We start from the raw sequence: 19,163 nt of genomic DNA, 5'->3' as shown, positions 1-19,163 counted from the left end.
ATGTTGCTCTTGGCACAGGTATTGGTTTACATTGCTCGTGGATATACGGTATGGCATACTTAGAAACGTCTAAATATATTATATATAAGAAAGTTTAATAAAAAAATAATAATTTATCTGAAATAGAATCTCAATGTTTTCCATGGTGTAATGCTAGTTATATTCTAATTAACACTCACTGAAGGGTTATTTATTCTATAGTGTATTTTATTGACAAATATTCAGAATTCATTCTTTCCGATATTTGTATCATAAAGTTACACTGAAAATAATTGCAATATTAAAGACATTGATACAACAGCTGTGCTACTACTACAAATAAATATTACGACGATAGCAACGAGGATGAGACGACACAAGCGCGTATTGTACTGATCATGACGACGGCACTGTCTTTTACTCACTCATTGGTGTTTGAAAGGTGAGTAGGTCACTGAATTCGCCGTAGCCAAAATCGTTTTCGGCTTGTATCTTCACTTCATAGACACTCTCAGGAGCAAGGCCAGTAATGTCAAAAGTCAAGACATAGCGATCTGCGTGGCTAGGATAATCTCCGGGGTTCACAGGAACATTGGTCTCCTGCCAGGGGCCGGGCTCGGTATCGTTGATCTGAAAAATAGAGATAAATAATGTTAGGCACAGCAGACAAATACCAGCATGTACGATTATGTGCTAATAAAAACATATATATATATATATATATATGTGTGTGTGTGTGTGTGTTTGTGTGCGTGTGCGTGTACGTGTGTGTGTGTGTAACTGTGAGAGTGCGTGTGTAGATAATTGTACGAAAATATAAAATTTTAAAATTATATTTTTATTTATGATTGAATAAGCATGTTGAACGCCCGGAATCAGCTTTTCTGTGTGTGTGTGTGTGTGTGTGTGTGTGTGTGTGTGTGTGTGTGTGTGTGTGTGTGTGTGTGTGTGTGTGTGTGCGCGTGTGTGTGGGTACCGGTGTGTGCATACACAATAGATATTCAAAATGCAATGTCCCTTGTTTTTTTTATTTATTATTCTGCCACAATGGAGCTAATAGGACTGAGCATTGCATTATTATGATGTCTAAAATTGTAAATTTCTGGTCTGAATATTTCCTTTATATGTTGCAGATATTAACGGTATGCTATTCTAATAAATAACCGTTTGTAATGCACTTGGACCAAAAGCTTACGTATGTCAATAAATTTCTCCATGCCGGAAAAATTATATACCCACAGTAAGGAGATGGGTTCTTCAGTTTCAGATAAGCTACACAGTTTTCTATAAATAAGGATTAAACAAAGGCTGGAAAAATACAGCGATAGTTCTCCTTACTGTGCGGAAAAATAAATTCTAGTGAGCAACAGGTCGCTCATTGTATGGTACCATTCCTGACTTCGTAGATCTTCAAGTGTTGCGTGTTTGATGTTTTAAGCTCTAGAGCCTTAAAATTCAAATTCCCATCTTTATATATATATATGGGGGTGTAAATATGTATATATATAGATGTATATATATGTGTATATATATATAGTTATATATATATACATATGTATATATAGATGTATATATATATATAGATGTATATATATACATCTATATATATGTATATATAGCTATTTATATATATATATATATATATATATATATATATATATATATATATATATATCTACATATATATTACAATAGAAAAATGCGAACATGAAAAGTAATATGGTAAGCTTTTACTTGGAAAAGTAAAGGTCTGATTCTTAAAACGGGAATAGAAAATAACAAAATATTCTGGTAAAACATATCAATTCATAACTTAAAATGTTGATAATATAATGTTAAACATTGTTTTTTATTCGTAATGCTGCACTATTTATTTAATGAATTTACTGCATATTTACTATGAATATATTCTCCTTTACTTGTCCATGTTTAATCTTAATTACTTTTTATGCTTGTATTTCTATTGTAATCCATGATTTTTCCAGAATTCCTGTAAATTAACTTCTTCTTTGTTTAATTTCAGTCTTATTTTATCCTCCATAAACACATATGCAATATCAATGCACGCCAATCATCTGCTTTCAATAAAACTCCCCTAAATATACTCCATTTATGCTTTAATTCTGTTTCACATTTTACATTATATTCGCGACAGCAGTGAATTAGTAGTAACAGTAGTCGCTTAAACGACTTTGTTGCTATGGAAATCAGTCAGAAAAATTGTCGCTCATATCCTGACATATTTTTACGATTTTGAACATCAGAAAATTCATCATAACTGTTGTTTTACTGAAAGAATAAATGTTTTTCACTATATGACTGAGCATGTGCTCCATTAACTGTTATAAGTGTGTGAAATTTAGTCGAAATATGAGTGAGCGGTGAAGCTTAAAACATTTATAAAGTACTAATTCTGTCACTTAACTATATATTCGAACACTACAGTGAAATATTTTTGCAATAATAGAACATACTAGCATAGGTTCCCGGCGTTGCCAGGGTGTTTGGAGATGTGTGTTGAGATAAAAAAAAAAAAGTGGTAGTAGAAAGACAGGCTCGAATCCGTACCGTGAAGTAGGAAAAGAACGGAAAAAGCTGACGTCTTTACTGTTACAACCACCGCCAGACTGGAATTTACGTAGGTTTCAATTAAGGCTAGCCAATCGAAAAGAGGGTATGACTTTTAAAATATCGGCGAAAAAAGCGACACCTCTCTGTAGAAAACTGCCCCAATTGAGGATAAAGAAATAAATGTTTATAGCAAATTTTTCGGTATTTGTCGTCTGAAGGGTCAAGCTTCAAAACGATACTGATCCTGTGAAAACCCGTCGCATCTGCCAGAAGCTTTAGGCAGACATGCAAACATACATACATACATTTTTATATTAGTAGTTAAAATTTTCGACCCAAACAGATATAAAATCTTGCCCTATCTATGAATACTCTTTATGTAAAATTTCAAATGTTTAGACCAGAAATTGTCTGAGTTACTTGGTAGAGACCGCATTATTGTTTATTTAAATTTGACACCTATTATGACCCCTCGACCTTTATTGTTTTGGGCTGCAAAAAAAAGTTACGAAGTTATATCCATGCCTAAGGAACCTATGTCTAAAATTTCATGTGTTTATACCCAAAATTGGCGGAGGCGTTCTCAAAGGTAAACTCGTTGAAATTTGACCCCTTAACAGCCAAATATCTGGTTGAAGACGAATTACAAAGATTTCCCCCAATCTCAATGCCCTGTATATCAAATTTCGATCTGTAGACTAAAAATTGACAGAGTTATTGTCTAGGGAATGACATACACACAGACAGACAGGCATACAAACATACATTTTGACTTTTATAGATATATAGATATGTACCATTACGTTTGAGGATGTATAAAAACGATTAAGATATAACTCATAGCAAGTATAATGATTAACGAATTCTCTCTGTGGGGAACGCGACGGCTTGTGTGAAAGAATTTAATCTGACTTAATTTTTTTTTAAACTTAAATTGACAGTCAGACTGGTGTAATATTCTTAAACAATTCATTTTATAGACTTGGCACAACTGGATTTTTAGTTTAATATCTGTTAATGTCGGATTCGAAATCAATAGAAAGGCGAAATCGGTGTTGCTTTCCTAGACTTATTTCGGTCGGTTACATTGGTTGATGCGTGTCTGCAAGTTCAAGGAGTTTCGACTCACATAACCAGCTGAGCACTGCCAATTAAATTCATAAATAAACATAGATTTACGCGATGTGATGCAAACGCTTCTTCGTGACTTGTGGGAATTCAGATTTTACACCGAAACGAACCGCAAGACGGAAAACAATTTGTTACATGAGTAATAATACGTCTGCCAGAACACTGCATAGAAACTCCCATAAATGCAATCTAATTTATTTTATTGGGAACTATTATCTTCATCTTTCTTAGACGTTATTTTGCGGCGTTTCGGCCAACTATTCTTCGGGCCTTCTTCAGGTTGTAACTGCGCCTGGGTAGGACTCCGGATCTACTAACTTCATTTACAGCAATTACTTCTATCAATAACTGTTCTCGCTAAGTATGGCTCTGATCAGCTTTGGGTAGGATTGAAATTGCTATCTTCAGACAATTCTCGCCTGGAACGGTAGATATTCAACGTCTCTCTCCACTGCGGCAGTTGATGTTGAATATCTACGGATCTAGGTGAGAATTATCCTACCCGAAGCGGGCCAGAGGCTTACTTGGCCAAAACATGGTAAAGATACAACGATGGATGGTAGTAAATGCTGAGAACGCAGTTAGGATTGCTGGAGTTCCTATCCCGTCGCGGTAACCACCTGGCGAATGACACAGTAATAGTTGGCCACAACCTCGTGAAAAAACATCTAAGAAAGATGAGGATAATAGTCCGCAATAAAATAAATCAATAAATAATATTCTTTAAATAATGAATTCTAATTAAGATAATAAATACATGCAAGCTTGATTTACTAAACAGGAAAGTCGAAGGAACTAAGGGCTATAGGTGAATTGTATTTCTGCATTTGATTATACATAATATAATAAATAAAATTCCCTGTATAACCAGTACAAATGAAAATGTATTTTCCATTATTTATTTAGTGTTGATACAATTGTCTTCACGTGCTATATATATATATATATATATATATATATATATATATATATATATATATATATATATATATATATATATATATATAACTACTTAATTTGCTCACATAGAATAAATATACTAAAGTATAAATTTCTGCGTAAACTTTAAGTATTTACTTCAAAACTGCTCAATACTTAGGTAGAGCTAGTTAGTAAGTTACAAACTATATATGGCGATTAAGCCTGAAGAGTCCTAGAGTGGATGAAACGCGGAATATTCAGTGCAGCTTAACCGCCATATATATTTTATAACTTACTATATATATATATATATATATATATATATATATATATATATATATATATATATATATATCATCACAACTAGCCAATAAGCTTGCATTATATTTAGTACCGCTTTCTGCAAACAATTTGTACTGCAGTAACAACCTGTAAATATAAAGACTATGTAAATATAAAGACTATGCAATACATTAGACATGTGATCAATGCTTGATCCTCAGAAATATACATGATTGCAAGGGGACAATTGATTCTACAAAGAAAAAAATAGTGAACTTTTTAAAATAATATATGAATTACTGTTCGATAGTGTTAGCATTGAAAAGAAATATAATTATTTTTAGGCGGCGACAGTCGATACCGGCCATAATAAAAATACAATAAAAAAACATTATTTCTCAGGATAAAATAAAAATGCTGGAAAAATAGTTTTGAAACGCAATTATATTGATCTATCGCCACGGGAAAATGTGTTGCTAAGTAGGTTTTTTTTTTACTAGTACACTAAACTATAAAATATCTATAGATCCCTGTGGTAGATCTAATGACTCTTATCATTGCCTATGAATTTACCGGGAACAATATCTCGCACATTTTTGCATAGCACATCCGGGGTATTTTTAGATTATCTCAACATCTTATTTCCTTATAGATTTAATTAGATTTGTTTAAAAAAATGAAATCTCAGGAGAAAAAAGAAGTGTATGTCCTTTTAGGAATTTAGTTTGACTAGATTCTGTAAACCATAACAAGAAGACGTTTAGATAAATAAAAGTTAATATGCTTTAAGGAAAAAATATGGGTGTAATCTATGATAATACCTACATGTCGGCTAACAGGATTCTTTGTGGACGTGCAAATCATATAATCACCAAGAATTAATTCGATATATATATATACATGAGTATATTCCTGCTGGAAAATAAGTTGAATAAGTTATGAGAGAAGCCGCTGAAATTAAGATCCAAACCCTTAGGGCAAGACGTTGCAGTCTCCAAAGTGTTGACACGCTATTTGGGTGGATGCTATATGATTTTAAAGATTCAACTTTCGACGAAACGTACGTGGATTCGTCCCAGTTGATGTCCTATAAAATGTTTCTCTGACTCTTTAATGTCTACAGGCTCTGCCCATTATAGTTATATATTGCTGTTATTATATGCACTTTTCTGCTTCTTCACTAAAGAACATGTGCCAAGCTCTCCATAAATGGTACATTGTCTTCTATCGGAGGTTAAAGTTTCCACATTACTATTTGTTTCCGCTAAAATAGCATGCTGATATTTTTATAAGTATAAGCAGAACATTTTTCATAGATAATTTGACACTGTACTATCCATTATTTTTTGGTCGTTTAAAAGTTAATGACTTAGATTCCCCTGAATTCAATTAGTTTTATATTACAATTAATGGGGAGCTATTCAGTGAAACATTAAAATATATTGAATAAATTAGCTTCTGGCTTTCGCAAATAGAAGCTAATATCGATATCAAGACTACCCACTAGCGAAGGTGCATTCTTAGATTGGTTCTTTTCTGTTATCGCTAATTATAATATATTTTATGTATCCACTGATCTGCTAAATTATATATATTTGTGTGCAGGGCGTTTGCTCAGTTGGTAGAGTGCGCGCCTTGCATGCAAGAGGCTCGGGTTTTGAATCCTTATTTCGTATGTGTCTAACTGATGGACCCAAATGAGGGCGAAACTCGAGTCTTGGACGTCCGGTTCTTTGACTGTCATGGCTCTTGTGAGCTGCGACGTTGTTTGGCTGTAGAATTTATTATATACAATCTCTCACATTTTGAAAATCCTATCATAAGTTGCTCGTTTGGTTAGCATTGCTGGATGGCATCGTTCTTTCGAGTTAAAACTCCTACTTCTGAGACATTGACTTGGGGTTATTAGCTGGTTGGATGACCGCGTCCCTTGTTGAGAGGAAGTAGGTTCATTTCACAGTCGGATTTCGGCGCGGTTTGCTTGATCTGTGTTGGTTAATAGAAATTCTTGTGTGCAGGACGTTTGCTCAGTTGGTAGAGTGATTGCCTTGCATACAAGAGGCTCGGGTTTCGAATCCTGAGTTCGGATGTGTCTAACATGAGCCCAAATGAGGGCGAAACTGGAGTGTTGGACTTCCGGTTCTTTGACTGTCATGGCTCTTGTGGGCTGCGACGTTGTTTGGCGGTGGAATTTATATATATATATATATATATATATATATATATATATATAAACAATTTTTTTTCAAAAAAACAATATAGGAAAATAAATCCCAGCTTGAATCATTAAGTATGTAAGATGGAAAATTACTCGATCGCCATGGCTGTGTAATTTTTTGTTGTTGTCTTGAAGCCGGGATCGACGATCACGAAAGGGATTATAATAGTGAATGGCGTGTTTAAAATATTGTAAACTCGTTTTTGAACATTCTTTTAATGATTTTAACTCTCTTGTTTCTTTTTTATTTATCCTACATTACTGAAATGACCTATGTATGAAATGAACTAACAGTCGGATCAAACAATGTCTCTTAGTGGCGCCATATTTTGATGTTTGTAACTTTCCGCTTCTAAAGTGAAGAACTGGATTTCGGAATATGATAATTATCAGAGCTCAACTAATCAGAATTGATGGCTTTTAACGAGGAAGGCTTTGTTATTTATGAATCGAAATCAGAAAGATTATGTTGGATGCATGTATGGATAAGCCAGTTATGGTCGATGTCATCAGAGAATATGTGGAATATGTAGAATTCCTCCCAGTGACTACTGCTAGCCGTTGAATATCAGAATGTTGAGGAAGAAAAAGAGGAACCATTTCCTCTTACAATGTGGCGATTGTTATAGTGTTGCTCCTATGATGTAATGTAGTATTTTATTATCTCGACTGAATGTGTGCAAAATGGTGATGGAAAGCTACATGATATAATTAACAGATATTGCAATTTACATGACACCATATGATATGGGGCAGTTCCAGTAAACAGTTTATTTAATATTTTTTTAAAATGATCTCTAGGTAATAAGCACGAATTGAAATTGTGATTTTATATTTAATTAATGAAACTTAACTAACCGTTATTCGTAATAGATTCCGTGGAAAATAAATAATTCCCTATGAGCAATCATAAAAAGATAGGGAAGTGGAGTATTATATCATATATATATATATATATATATATATATATATATATATATCAGAATTACTACATGTAATTCTAATTCTTTTCTGCGTTACAATTTTTTCGAATATTTTCGAACAGCGGGTTCGTTAGACGTCTAAGCATTATTTGATATTAGACAGGAGGCAATCTCCGTAATAAAAGATCCTTATTTTTTTAAGAATTTTCAAAATAAATTGCCACTTCATAATATCTTAAATTTGCCCATTTTTTTTTTAATTGGAGTCCTGAAATTTTCATTCGCATAAGTTATATCATATTGGACAGCAATCAGAAAAATAAAATAGAATTTAATACTTAGATAAAGCTCATTTGCAAACAATGAACTGCGTATTTTATGGACATTAAATGGTGTAATATCTGCCTCCAAATTAAAGAAACTATCTATCGTTTTCATTTATTATTTGGAGAAAGAATTGTCTTCCGGAATTTTTCATTTCAATTTCAAATGAATTTTTAAATAAGTTCTCTTTATACTACCTATATGTTATATATCCTGTTAAATGGAGTTTTTAACTCTATCCCATTTTTTACTTACCATAGTTTTCAAACAATTATTCTTCTTTACAGAACATTGAATACAAGATGGTAATAAAAAGCAAATTCTTACGCCAGTGCAAGCTAGGCCGAAAATAGCTTTATTCTATTCGGCGTTCCTTCTTTTTCGTGTTCATTTTTCCGTTGTTTGTCCTGTCCTTACTTCTATTCCCCCGCCTTTTCTTGCCTCATTTATACTATGTATCACTTTTATTCCTTACTTTCTGTAATTCTCCATTTATTTTCACACTTTATTTCTCATTTTCACTGTTTCCTTGACGATCAACACATTCTATTTCGATCTACTCAGATTTCTATTTATTTTTATTCTGTCAGACGCAAAACAGAATCCATAGAAAAAATAAGTTTAAAACGAGCCGAAATGCTGAATAATATGACTTGTTAAGTTCGCAAACACAATCACCATTCAGTGAAGAACAAACATGAGACTATTTTCTTGGACACAGCTGGAATCTTTGTAAACTGACTGTTATCCAAGATTCCATCGGGAGTATAGATGTATACAAGGTAGAGGACAATTAAGAGTCCGGTTATTAACGTTGTCCTGGCCGGATCGGATTACGCTAATATGACCGGATGGAATGGTGAACGTTGGATATTTACTCAAGTATTGAAGCAAATAAACAGATGTCTCTCTAGAAAACTCTGTTACTTGGAAACCACATGAAATTATCTCAATAGAAAATATTTTCTATTGTCTATTGTCAATGATTCCAAAGAAAAAACAAACGTATTCACTTGCTAATAATAAAACTGCGACAATGACCAATTCGATTGGTATATTTTCATATTATAATGAAACTGTTCTCAGTGAATAAAATGCGGACATCTCCGCGGAAATTAATTGCCATGAACATATTTTTAGAAGTTACTGCCTAGCTCTACAAACATATTGAGCATTACCTAAGAAAATAATTAAGCTCGATGCAATATATATATATATATATATATATATATATATATATATATATATATATATATATATTACATTTCGTATCGCATTTTATATCAGAATGCAATGAAAATGACATATATATGAATACATATATTATAGAGGAAAAGAGTTTAAATATAGATGTAAAAAGTGCATGCAAGAAGTTTGTCCGAAGCCAGCATGAAAATAATTGATTATATCCAAATATAATTCACGTCTTGGCGAATCACTTTTCGAATAAGAAGCATCATAATTTAAGAAAAAAGAATAAACTTATATAAAGTATATGTATTTTGATGGTGATCCTACCGACAATTATATCCGTCTCGTTAGTAAAGACTGTCTGTGTAAGTAATACTTTTCAATAGCATGAGTACACACTGTTATAAAATAAATCTACACACACGATCACTAAAGACAATTAACAGAATGTTATACGCACATTTAAGAACTAGAGAAATAATGTTAACACACACTCACACGCACGCATATATATATATATATATATATATATATATATATATATATATATATATATATATATATAAGCCCGTAACAAGGATAAATAGACATCAGTTATCTATACAATGTTTACATATTGCCCGACTAATCTACAAATATTTAGACTTTATAAAAAAATTAGTTTCACTCTTTTATGTTTGTTTACATATTTACCGATTCTGAGTGCTCAAACTAGTATATATATATATATATATATATATATATATATATATATATATATATATATATATATATAAGGGACCATACATGATTAGAATCGTATATCAAAAATTCACAAAACAAGTGTAGATTTGTATATTTAATGATACTGAACTACGTTGGAATTAATAGGTTAAATATTAAAAATACATGTAAATGGCAGGGGGTTAAGTAAAGGTTAGTGAGAGGTAAATGTATGGTGCAATATCATGTATAAATAACATGTATAATTATGAAATAATTAACAGTAAAATAGGAATTAGATTTCATCTAAATATTTATTTATCTAATTTAAATACCATATATTTTATGATTAGGATATTTTTGATCTTAGCATAATGAGATTTAGGATCTATTTAATGTTAAACTAGAAGTAAAATTAACTATATGCATAGTTCGAAAATTGTTCAATTGGAGAATATTAGATAAGTAAAAACACGTAAAATGTGAACGTTGAAATATTAGCTATAAAATAATTAATATATTGGTAATATTAATATTGATAAATTAAAGATAAAAGAAATGTAGGTGTAAGAACTAATGAATTTTTAATTCGATATAAAGCAGAAATTAATTATAAATCGATTAAATTCATAAATGTATATTTTATATAGAAATGTCTTTAATACTAACATTTTATATTTAACATATCAGTTAATTAATGTATCATATACACTAAATAAATCAATGAATAATATAATATTACAGCAATTATAATTATATAAATACTAGCTGTACCCTGCCCCTCGTTGCAGTGGCTCAATTTGGTGTAATGTAAAAATTTAATAAAAAGAGAAAAATGCATGTTTCTTATATTCTTAGTAGAGCAATCCACTCCAAAAAGTGAAAAAGAAGGCGAAAATGAATAAAAAAAAGTGTACTCTCGCAAAATTTGATCTGGATCCTCGGGAGTTTCTGTCAATCATTGATGGTTTGGACTCGACCAACAATCAGTGGATGAAGCCGAACGTAGCAAAAATGTTGAAACGCTAAATGTGTTTTTGTTGTTTTCTGTATACGAAAATGTGAGTTAGTAATTAATATTTGGTTGATGGGAGGGTTACTATACACAGATTCGAAAAAGTTGTCCAAAAACAAATAAATTAAAGCAAATGTAAGGTAAGTTACGTTTCTACCTAACTGGATAATTGTTTAGTGTCTTTATGTAACGTAAAATGTTTAATCGGCTCGAAAAACAGAAATGGTCGCAGACTCTGTTGAATACGTATAGTTTGGGAAAGTAAGTTGACAACTAAAAACTATACAAAACAGTGTCTGAAACGCCACAAATATATGTTACCATGACATAGGCTGGCATAATCGCTGGGTTTCTGACCGTATTTTGCATATTTTTTTTTAGTTTTATCTCACTTTCTCTAACTTAAAGTAATCAACAATGTCCGCCAATATTTGTAGCTGTCAAATACACCGATAAACACTGTTTTTAAGCCGACTAAACGTTACATTAAATGAAAAGAGTTTGTATTACTAAACACAGATACAAAAAAGTTGTCAAAAAATAAATATATAACAAATAAATGTTATCAAAGGCAAGAAAAGTAAATGTTCTACCTAACTGGATAAAGTTTTAGCGTTTTTATGTAATGTATACTCGATTCAAAAACATTCAATGTTTATCGGTATATCTGAAAAATACAAATGGTGGCAGACTGTATCGCACAGGTTAAGTTTGGGGAAATTTTGGGAAAATGAGTTTAAACTAAAAAACTATGCAAAATACTGTTAGGAACTCACTCAATATATGTTATCATGACGTAGGCTGGCATATAATCGGTGGTTTTTAAATTTTGCTCGGTAGAGGTGACGACTTTTTAAAGTGCCTTTTAGTGATTACCTGGTTTGAGGATATTTGTACAACTAAACGGCAAATCTGCTCCAAAAAATCCGGAATTATTTTACTTTAAAGGCCGTTTCACATTCGTATATAACGAAATATTTTATTGTAGATTTTGGTGTGCTAAAAACGAATCTGCAAAACGTGTCCGTAGCAAAAATAAAGTTTTCATGATATTCATTAAATTACTTTTTCGAAAAGTGGGTGATCTCTTTTCAATGTAAATTTAACTTAGAATGAGCACCCACTTTCTGGCCACCTGAGAGAAGGGCATTTTTCTGCGTGTTTCTTGGCTAAAAAGTTCTTTGTTTGATTTCTTTTGTTTGGTAAGAACCCCTGAACTCTGGGACTATTTTCCATTTAACAGCCGTTGCCTTCGTTTACGCCATGCGTGAGCATAAACGAAAGCTGTTTAGCCAATAAACATGGGAAAATCCCCCTCTCTCAGGTGGCTAGACAGTGGGTGTTCATTTAAAGTTTAATTTACATGGAAAAGTGATCGCCCACTTTTCGAATAAGTAATTTCTTCATATCATAAAAACTATTTTTTTGCAACGGAAACGGTTACCAGATTCGTTTTTAGCACACCGAAGTCTACAAATCATATCAAACATCCGGGGGAAAATAGTTTTCAATAAAAATAGCAATTGAATTCGATAGAAAGAAAAATGGATGCTATGTTTTTTTTATTTTTCTGTGTGTTTCTTGGCTAAAAAGTTTTTTGTTTGATTTCTTTTGCATGGTAATAACCCCTGAACTCTGGGATAATTTTCCATTTCACAGACGTAGCCTTTATTTATGCTACGCGTGAGCATAAAAAAAACTGTTAAATATGCACTCGCGTACCAAACTGCCTTGTCAAAAAAACTTTAAGCCAATAAATACGAAAATAAATGTCCCTTCCCATGGTGGCCAGAAAATGGGTGCTCATTTCAAGTTAAATTTACATGGAAGAGTGATCACACTCTTTCCGAAAAAAAATTCTTCATATCATGAAAACTATTTTGGTACTCATTGGGCGCTGATTTCCATGGCGACGCGCAGAATTATTTAAGGGTCGTTCCCTTAGTCCCCCCTAGTCAAGACAAACGCATGCACTCTCCTTCGACACTAGCGCCCAAGTAATGTATTTGGTGACTTTAATGTCCATCACAAAAACTGGCTTGGATTCTCTACTTACACAGATGTAGCGGGCACCGCAACTCATAGCTTCTCTATATCTCACTCCCTATCACAAATTGTTACTTTTCCAACCCGTTTCCCTGATCAGGAAGAACAACACGCATCACTTTTAGATCTGTTTTTGACCACAGTTCCTGATGATTGTATAACGAAAGCCGACAGCCCACTTAGGAACGCTGATCATGCAGAGATAATGGTTGAAATCGCCCTAAACTCTAGACCCAAAACTGAAGAGCCAGTGCTAAAAAAACGAGATATTATACAAAGGCTGACTGGGAAGCCATCAGAGATCTTATCAGAGACGCCCTATGGTGAAATATGTTTTCTCTTCCTGCTGAACAGTGTGCAAACGAGACGCTGAATGGTTCAAAACTGCAATCGAAGCGCATGTTCCCATGCGAGAATTCTATAGCAAGCCCCACTCTCCCCAATGGTTTACTTCGACTTGCGCAACTGCCATTGCTCAAAGGCATCATGCATTCCGCAGGTTTAACCGACATAAGTCCAGTTCAAACAGACAGAAGTACATAGAAGTTAGAAGTAGCGTTAAGAAAGAAATAGCGACAGCAAAGAGGGAATTTACGGAAACCACTAAAAAACGCATCGAAGCACAAAAACTAGGAACTCGTGACTTCTGGAAAATCTACAACAGTGTAGTAAATAATGGGCAATCAACAATTCCCCCACTAACCAACAATCACGAGGTTGTTTGCTCAGCAACCGAAAAGACTAACACTGGGCCCTTCCAACCACCGCTTACCTCAATTTCCTATGCGGACAGACGCCACGCTAGACGATCTAAAAATCAGCCCTGCTCAGGTGCATGCTATCATAAAACACCTTGCCACTTCAATAGCATGTGGATCCCATCTCATCCCCGCTGTGCTATTTAAAATTGCTCAGCCGAAGTAGCTTCAGTTCTCTCCAAACTCTACAACAAGGCCCTTAATGAATCTTGCTGTCCGGGCTGTTAGAAAACTGCTTCCGTTGTACCAGTATTCAAGAATTCTGGCGAAACAACTGACCCATTAAATTATCGCCCTATTAGCCTCCTCCCACTTTTTGCCAAAATATTTGAGACCTTAATAAACCATGCTCTTGTGCAGTACCTTATAGATTCTAAACTTCTGACCGACCAACAATATGGATTTAGACAAACCCGTTCCACAGCAGACATCGTCACTGTAATCTCTGAACGCATATACCTTCACTGTACAAAGCGGGAGAGGGCAGAGCGGTAGCTTTAGATATATCTAAGGCGTTTGACAGGGTATGGCATGTGGGTCTCCTCAGTAACATTAGATCATACTGTATCACTGGTAGAATACTTACCATAATTACATCCTTCTTAGATAAGAGAAAAATCCAGGTTGTCGTCAACGGTCGTACATCTAAACAATATGATATAAATGCAGGAGTGCCCCGGGGATCTATCCTTGTACATCTACTGTTCCGTATATTCAGAAATGACCTCCCCGAAAAAATTGCCTCTGAGATGGGTATATATCCTGATGACACCACACTCTATAGCAGGCACGACAGGAAAACAAATCAACATATATCTAAAGTAATGGCAGAAACACTAGAGGATGACCTCCAATCAGTAGTGGAATGGGGGCAAAAATGGATGGTCACGTTCAATGCCACCAAGACTAAACTGGATTCATTCAATAATTACAAGAAACCTTCTCTACCAGCTATAGCAATGACCAACGACTCTCTATCTGAGAGTACGTCTTTCAAACTTCTTGGCCTAACGTTCACAGGAAACATGAGTTGGAACAATTACATCGAGGGCATTGCCAGGGCCGCTGCAAGGAAGGTGGGCTCTCTCTACCGTGCTAGAAAAATACTAACACCCGAAAGTATCCTGTACCTCTATAAGGCAACCATTCGCCCATGCATGGAGTATTGTTGTGATATTTGGGCTGGTGCATCGGCTACTAGTCTCTCGCTCCTTGACAGGGTTCAAAAGAGTGTCGCAAATCTGATAGGCCCTGAACTGGCATCTAAGCTTCAGCCTCTGTCCCATTGACGAAATGTTGCATCCCTCTGCCTGTTTTACAAGTATTTTAATAGTGAATGCTCTGATGAACTGCAAGTACTTGTGCCCCTACGACGTGAACACCCTTGACAGACCCGACAAGCTGCAAAATCCCACCCCCACACTGTAGAGATCCCTAGATGTAAAATATCTTTTTACTACGGTAGTTTCTTTCCCAGAACCGCTAGACTTTGGAATTCCATTCCAGGTCCCTTCTTCCCTAACTGTACTGACATGCAGAAGTTAAAGTGCAACGTGAACCAGCATCTTGCTGCCCAAATCCCTACATAGTACCCCAGTAGATGTTTCCCCTTATAGTAGCCCACTACACCAAAGTGGCAATCTGCCTTGTTTGGGGTGAAAATGTAATAAAAAAAAATGCGCACGGAACTTTTTTATTTATTTACTTACGTGGCGGAGTTATACAACTATCGCCCCCATGCGAATTTCTATACTGGTAGGTTTTTTGAAATGTTTTCTCTGGATTATTATTGATTGAACACTAACCAGACTATGAAAAAAAATTGAAAAAAAAATATTTCAACATTTGAAACGTGTACTCATCTTTTTGTTACCACGTTCTGGTAAATCGGTCACCCCTCTTTTTTTTTTTTGGCTAAATACGGAAGTGTCTTCGGGAGATATAAAATGGTCGCATGTTGAGGAAGCAATGTACCGGGAGGCGTACGGATGGAAAATTATTGGTAAATTTTTAGATTAGGTCCACCTCGTCAATTTTCTTTTAAATGACGACTTGTAATTGTTTTCGAATATGCTGAATACGAAAATAGCATTGAAACTTTGCAGAAATAATAATTATCAGGATATAAAAAGTTGTATTATGCATTGTAGTCTTTGGCGGCCATCTTTTTTTACGCGTGTGCATTTGTTTTTGGCGCGTGCGCGCGTAAAAAGATGTCCGCCAAAGAATTCAATGCATAACATAACTGTTTATATCTTTATAACTACTGATTTCCGCAAAATGTCAATGCAATTTCCGTATTCAGCATACTCGAAAACTTACACATGTAGTCATTTAAAGGAAAATTGTGGAGGTGGACCTAATCTAAAAAAATACCTAATTATTAAACATTTCGGTACTCATGCAGAGAGTGATCCGTGCTGAAATAATAATGTTATTATTTTAAAAGCCATTCTTAATATGGGGAGTGTAGGGTGTGTTGTACCTATTCTTTATTTTAACCTTACAATTGAATAAAAAGAAACATATCATAAAACTTTAATTAAAAGTGGAAATACGATTTAAAAAATAGCGCGGATCACTCTCTGCATTAGCACCAACATTTCTCCAGCATGTTAGTGAAATGTATAATACTTAAAAAAAAATTAAAAAAACAAAAGTTTTGAAAAAAACCAAAAAAAAAAAACCTCACCTTTCATAAAACAAATTATTTAAAAAAAATCACACACAAACTGAATTTTAACTAAATAAGTAAAAAAAAAAAAATCAAAACTCGAAACTTTATTTTCATAAAAACAATAAAAAAGTCATGTTCCATCTATTTTTTTCTTTGAGAAACAAATATATTTCTGACTTACAAATGCGGTAGAGACTTATATTATTTTTTACTTTCTATGGTTTTGATATACAGCGTTTTTATTGCTTACAAAATGGGTGACTGATTTATCAGAACGTTGTAACTAAAAAGTGAGCACCACTCTCAAATGTCGAAATAATGATTTCTTTTTTAATTTTTTTTTAAATAATCTGTTTAATTAGTGTCCAATCAATAATACTCCAGTGAAACAAAATCCAAAAACGTATAAGTATAGAAATTACGCATGGGAGTACAACTACGGCACTTTAGCACTTACTTTTACAAATATTATTTACGTTAACTCTTTTCGTAAATAATTTAAAAAAGTAACTAAATCATTTATTGATAATTTGTCACGTGTGCAAACATTTATTTATTCATTTATTTACGTAGGCTTAACTCTTTTCATGAATAAGAAAAGTTTTACTCTTTAAGAATAATAAAAGGAAAAAATGCAGAGAGTGATCCGCGCTATTTTTTAAATCGTATTTCCAAATTAAAGTTTTACGATAGGTTTTATTTTATTCAATTGTAAGTTTAAGTACAGAATAGGTACAACACATCCTCTCCTCCCCATGTTAAGAATGACTTTTTTAAATAATAACGTTATTATTTCAGCACGGATCACTCTCTGCATGAGTATCATAAAAATTAATACAAATAATACTTATCTCAATAAGTGAAAGGCTCATTTCTACCGGAAATAAAATGGGGACAATCTCGCAGTTACGAAAAATATTTTCATTTATAATTTAATATTTTTATAATTCGCAATGTTAAATTATTTTACTAACATGCAAACATTCTTTGACTTTAAAATAGATTTTCTGAAATTTTCAAGTAAATTGGTAACGTAGAAATATGGTTTTATTCACTTTTAACAAACCACAAATTACATCTTTATGTATATAGATTATTTATTAGAAAATTAAATGGGCATTTGTTCAGTATTATAAAAGAACAAATGGTAAATAAATCGAGTGGCTATTTCTGTGGTGTTTGTTCAAAGGCGATAGCTCTGTTTTTCTTACAATTAAATAAAATGTTACGTTTTTTTTCAAATAAAGTAAAAAATTATGGTAATGGATTATAAATTAAACTTAAATTTAATAAGTGTTTCAGAATTAAGTAATTGTAAGAATTATTATTCATGTAGAAATAATTTTTTATCACCATTAAAGTTGGGTATAGTTTTAAAATCAGATTAATAAATAATTTAATATAACGGGGAATTTGAAAGAAATTTATTTGTTGTTGTTTAGTTTCGTATATGGAAATAGATTATAATTATTGATGTTATTTGGGTAAATGTGGATATATTAATACATGAATATCGAATTTAATAATAAATATGAATATCGAATTTAATAATAAATAGAACATTTCTAGCAGAATATTCCTAAATTATTATACATTTTTAGTACAAATAGATGGGCTTTACTGAATTTATTTCTAAATTCAAAATGGCGTAATGTAAACATATTATAACGTATTAAAGCCTTCTACAATTTTCGACTGTTTAATCACGTCGAACACACATTTTATCTCGTTTAATGGATTGAGTGTTGTTATTTCTTCTCATGAGTTAAAGGCATAATTGATAAATCTAATTAAGTGATTATATTGTTTGCTACAAAACAGATACCGTAAAGAAGTGTGTATTTCATCTGAAGAAGAGGAATGAATTTTGTGATGGTCAAGACCATGGACTTTGGAATATAGACTTTTTTCAATAACTTATTATAGTGTTCCGAATCACATTGAGCTTTTTTCACTTAGGGCAAGTTTATATGAACTATGTTTTCACAGAATATACATGTTTATCGACAAATGTCTTAGGTAGTATCTATACACAGATGATGTTACAGAGTCTTAGCTTTGTATGGCAACTCATCTCTCTCTCGGTTCAAAATGATGTGATCCAGCAACAAGCAAGAGCAAGATCGCCAGCAACAAGTTAAACTGCAGCCCAGCGTAATGCGGTTACAGGTCTCCCGCTTTATGTTTTTTTTTTTTTTTAATCAGAGATTTGCTTCTCCTAGAAAGGTTGCCTTCACCAGGGCTTACGGGAGCGCTTTCCACCCGAACACACGCATACATACACACAAACATGCACTGTGCTAGTCAACCGTTGACCTCGAAAATCGGTTCATTAGCCATTTGGAAGGTCTTGTTTTTAATCCTTCAGGGAGAATAGCCACCTTCCTCACCAAACAAGTCTGGTGGGTGAAGCAGTTTAGTCGCC

At 33.2% G+C, this 19,163-nt stretch overlaps 1 protein-coding gene across 6 annotated transcripts in view; it reads right to left on the bottom strand.

Annotated features, from left to right (window-relative positions):
- The window catches only part of LOC145278100 (protein amalgam-like), a 518,373-nt gene that overhangs the window by 102,168 nt on the left and 397,042 nt on the right, over window positions 1-19,163 (bottom strand). For all 6 annotated transcript variants that reach the window (XM_080130363.1, XM_080130367.1, XM_080130365.1 and 3 more), the window contains exon 8: window positions 405-609. In XM_080130363.1, coding sequence (XP_079986489.1) covers window positions 405-609 — 205 coding nt within the window. The remainder of the gene's footprint in view (window positions 1-404; window positions 610-19,163) is intronic.

Source organism: Euprymna scolopes, chromosome 6 (assembly GCF_053919585.1).
Source record: "Euprymna scolopes isolate OS-2025 chromosome 6, ASM5391958v1, whole genome shotgun sequence".
NCBI lineage: Eukaryota > Metazoa > Mollusca > Cephalopoda > Sepiida > Sepiolidae > Euprymna > Euprymna scolopes.
Note: the sequence above shows the minus strand (reverse complement) of the source record. Positions and strands in the feature narration are given on the sequence as shown.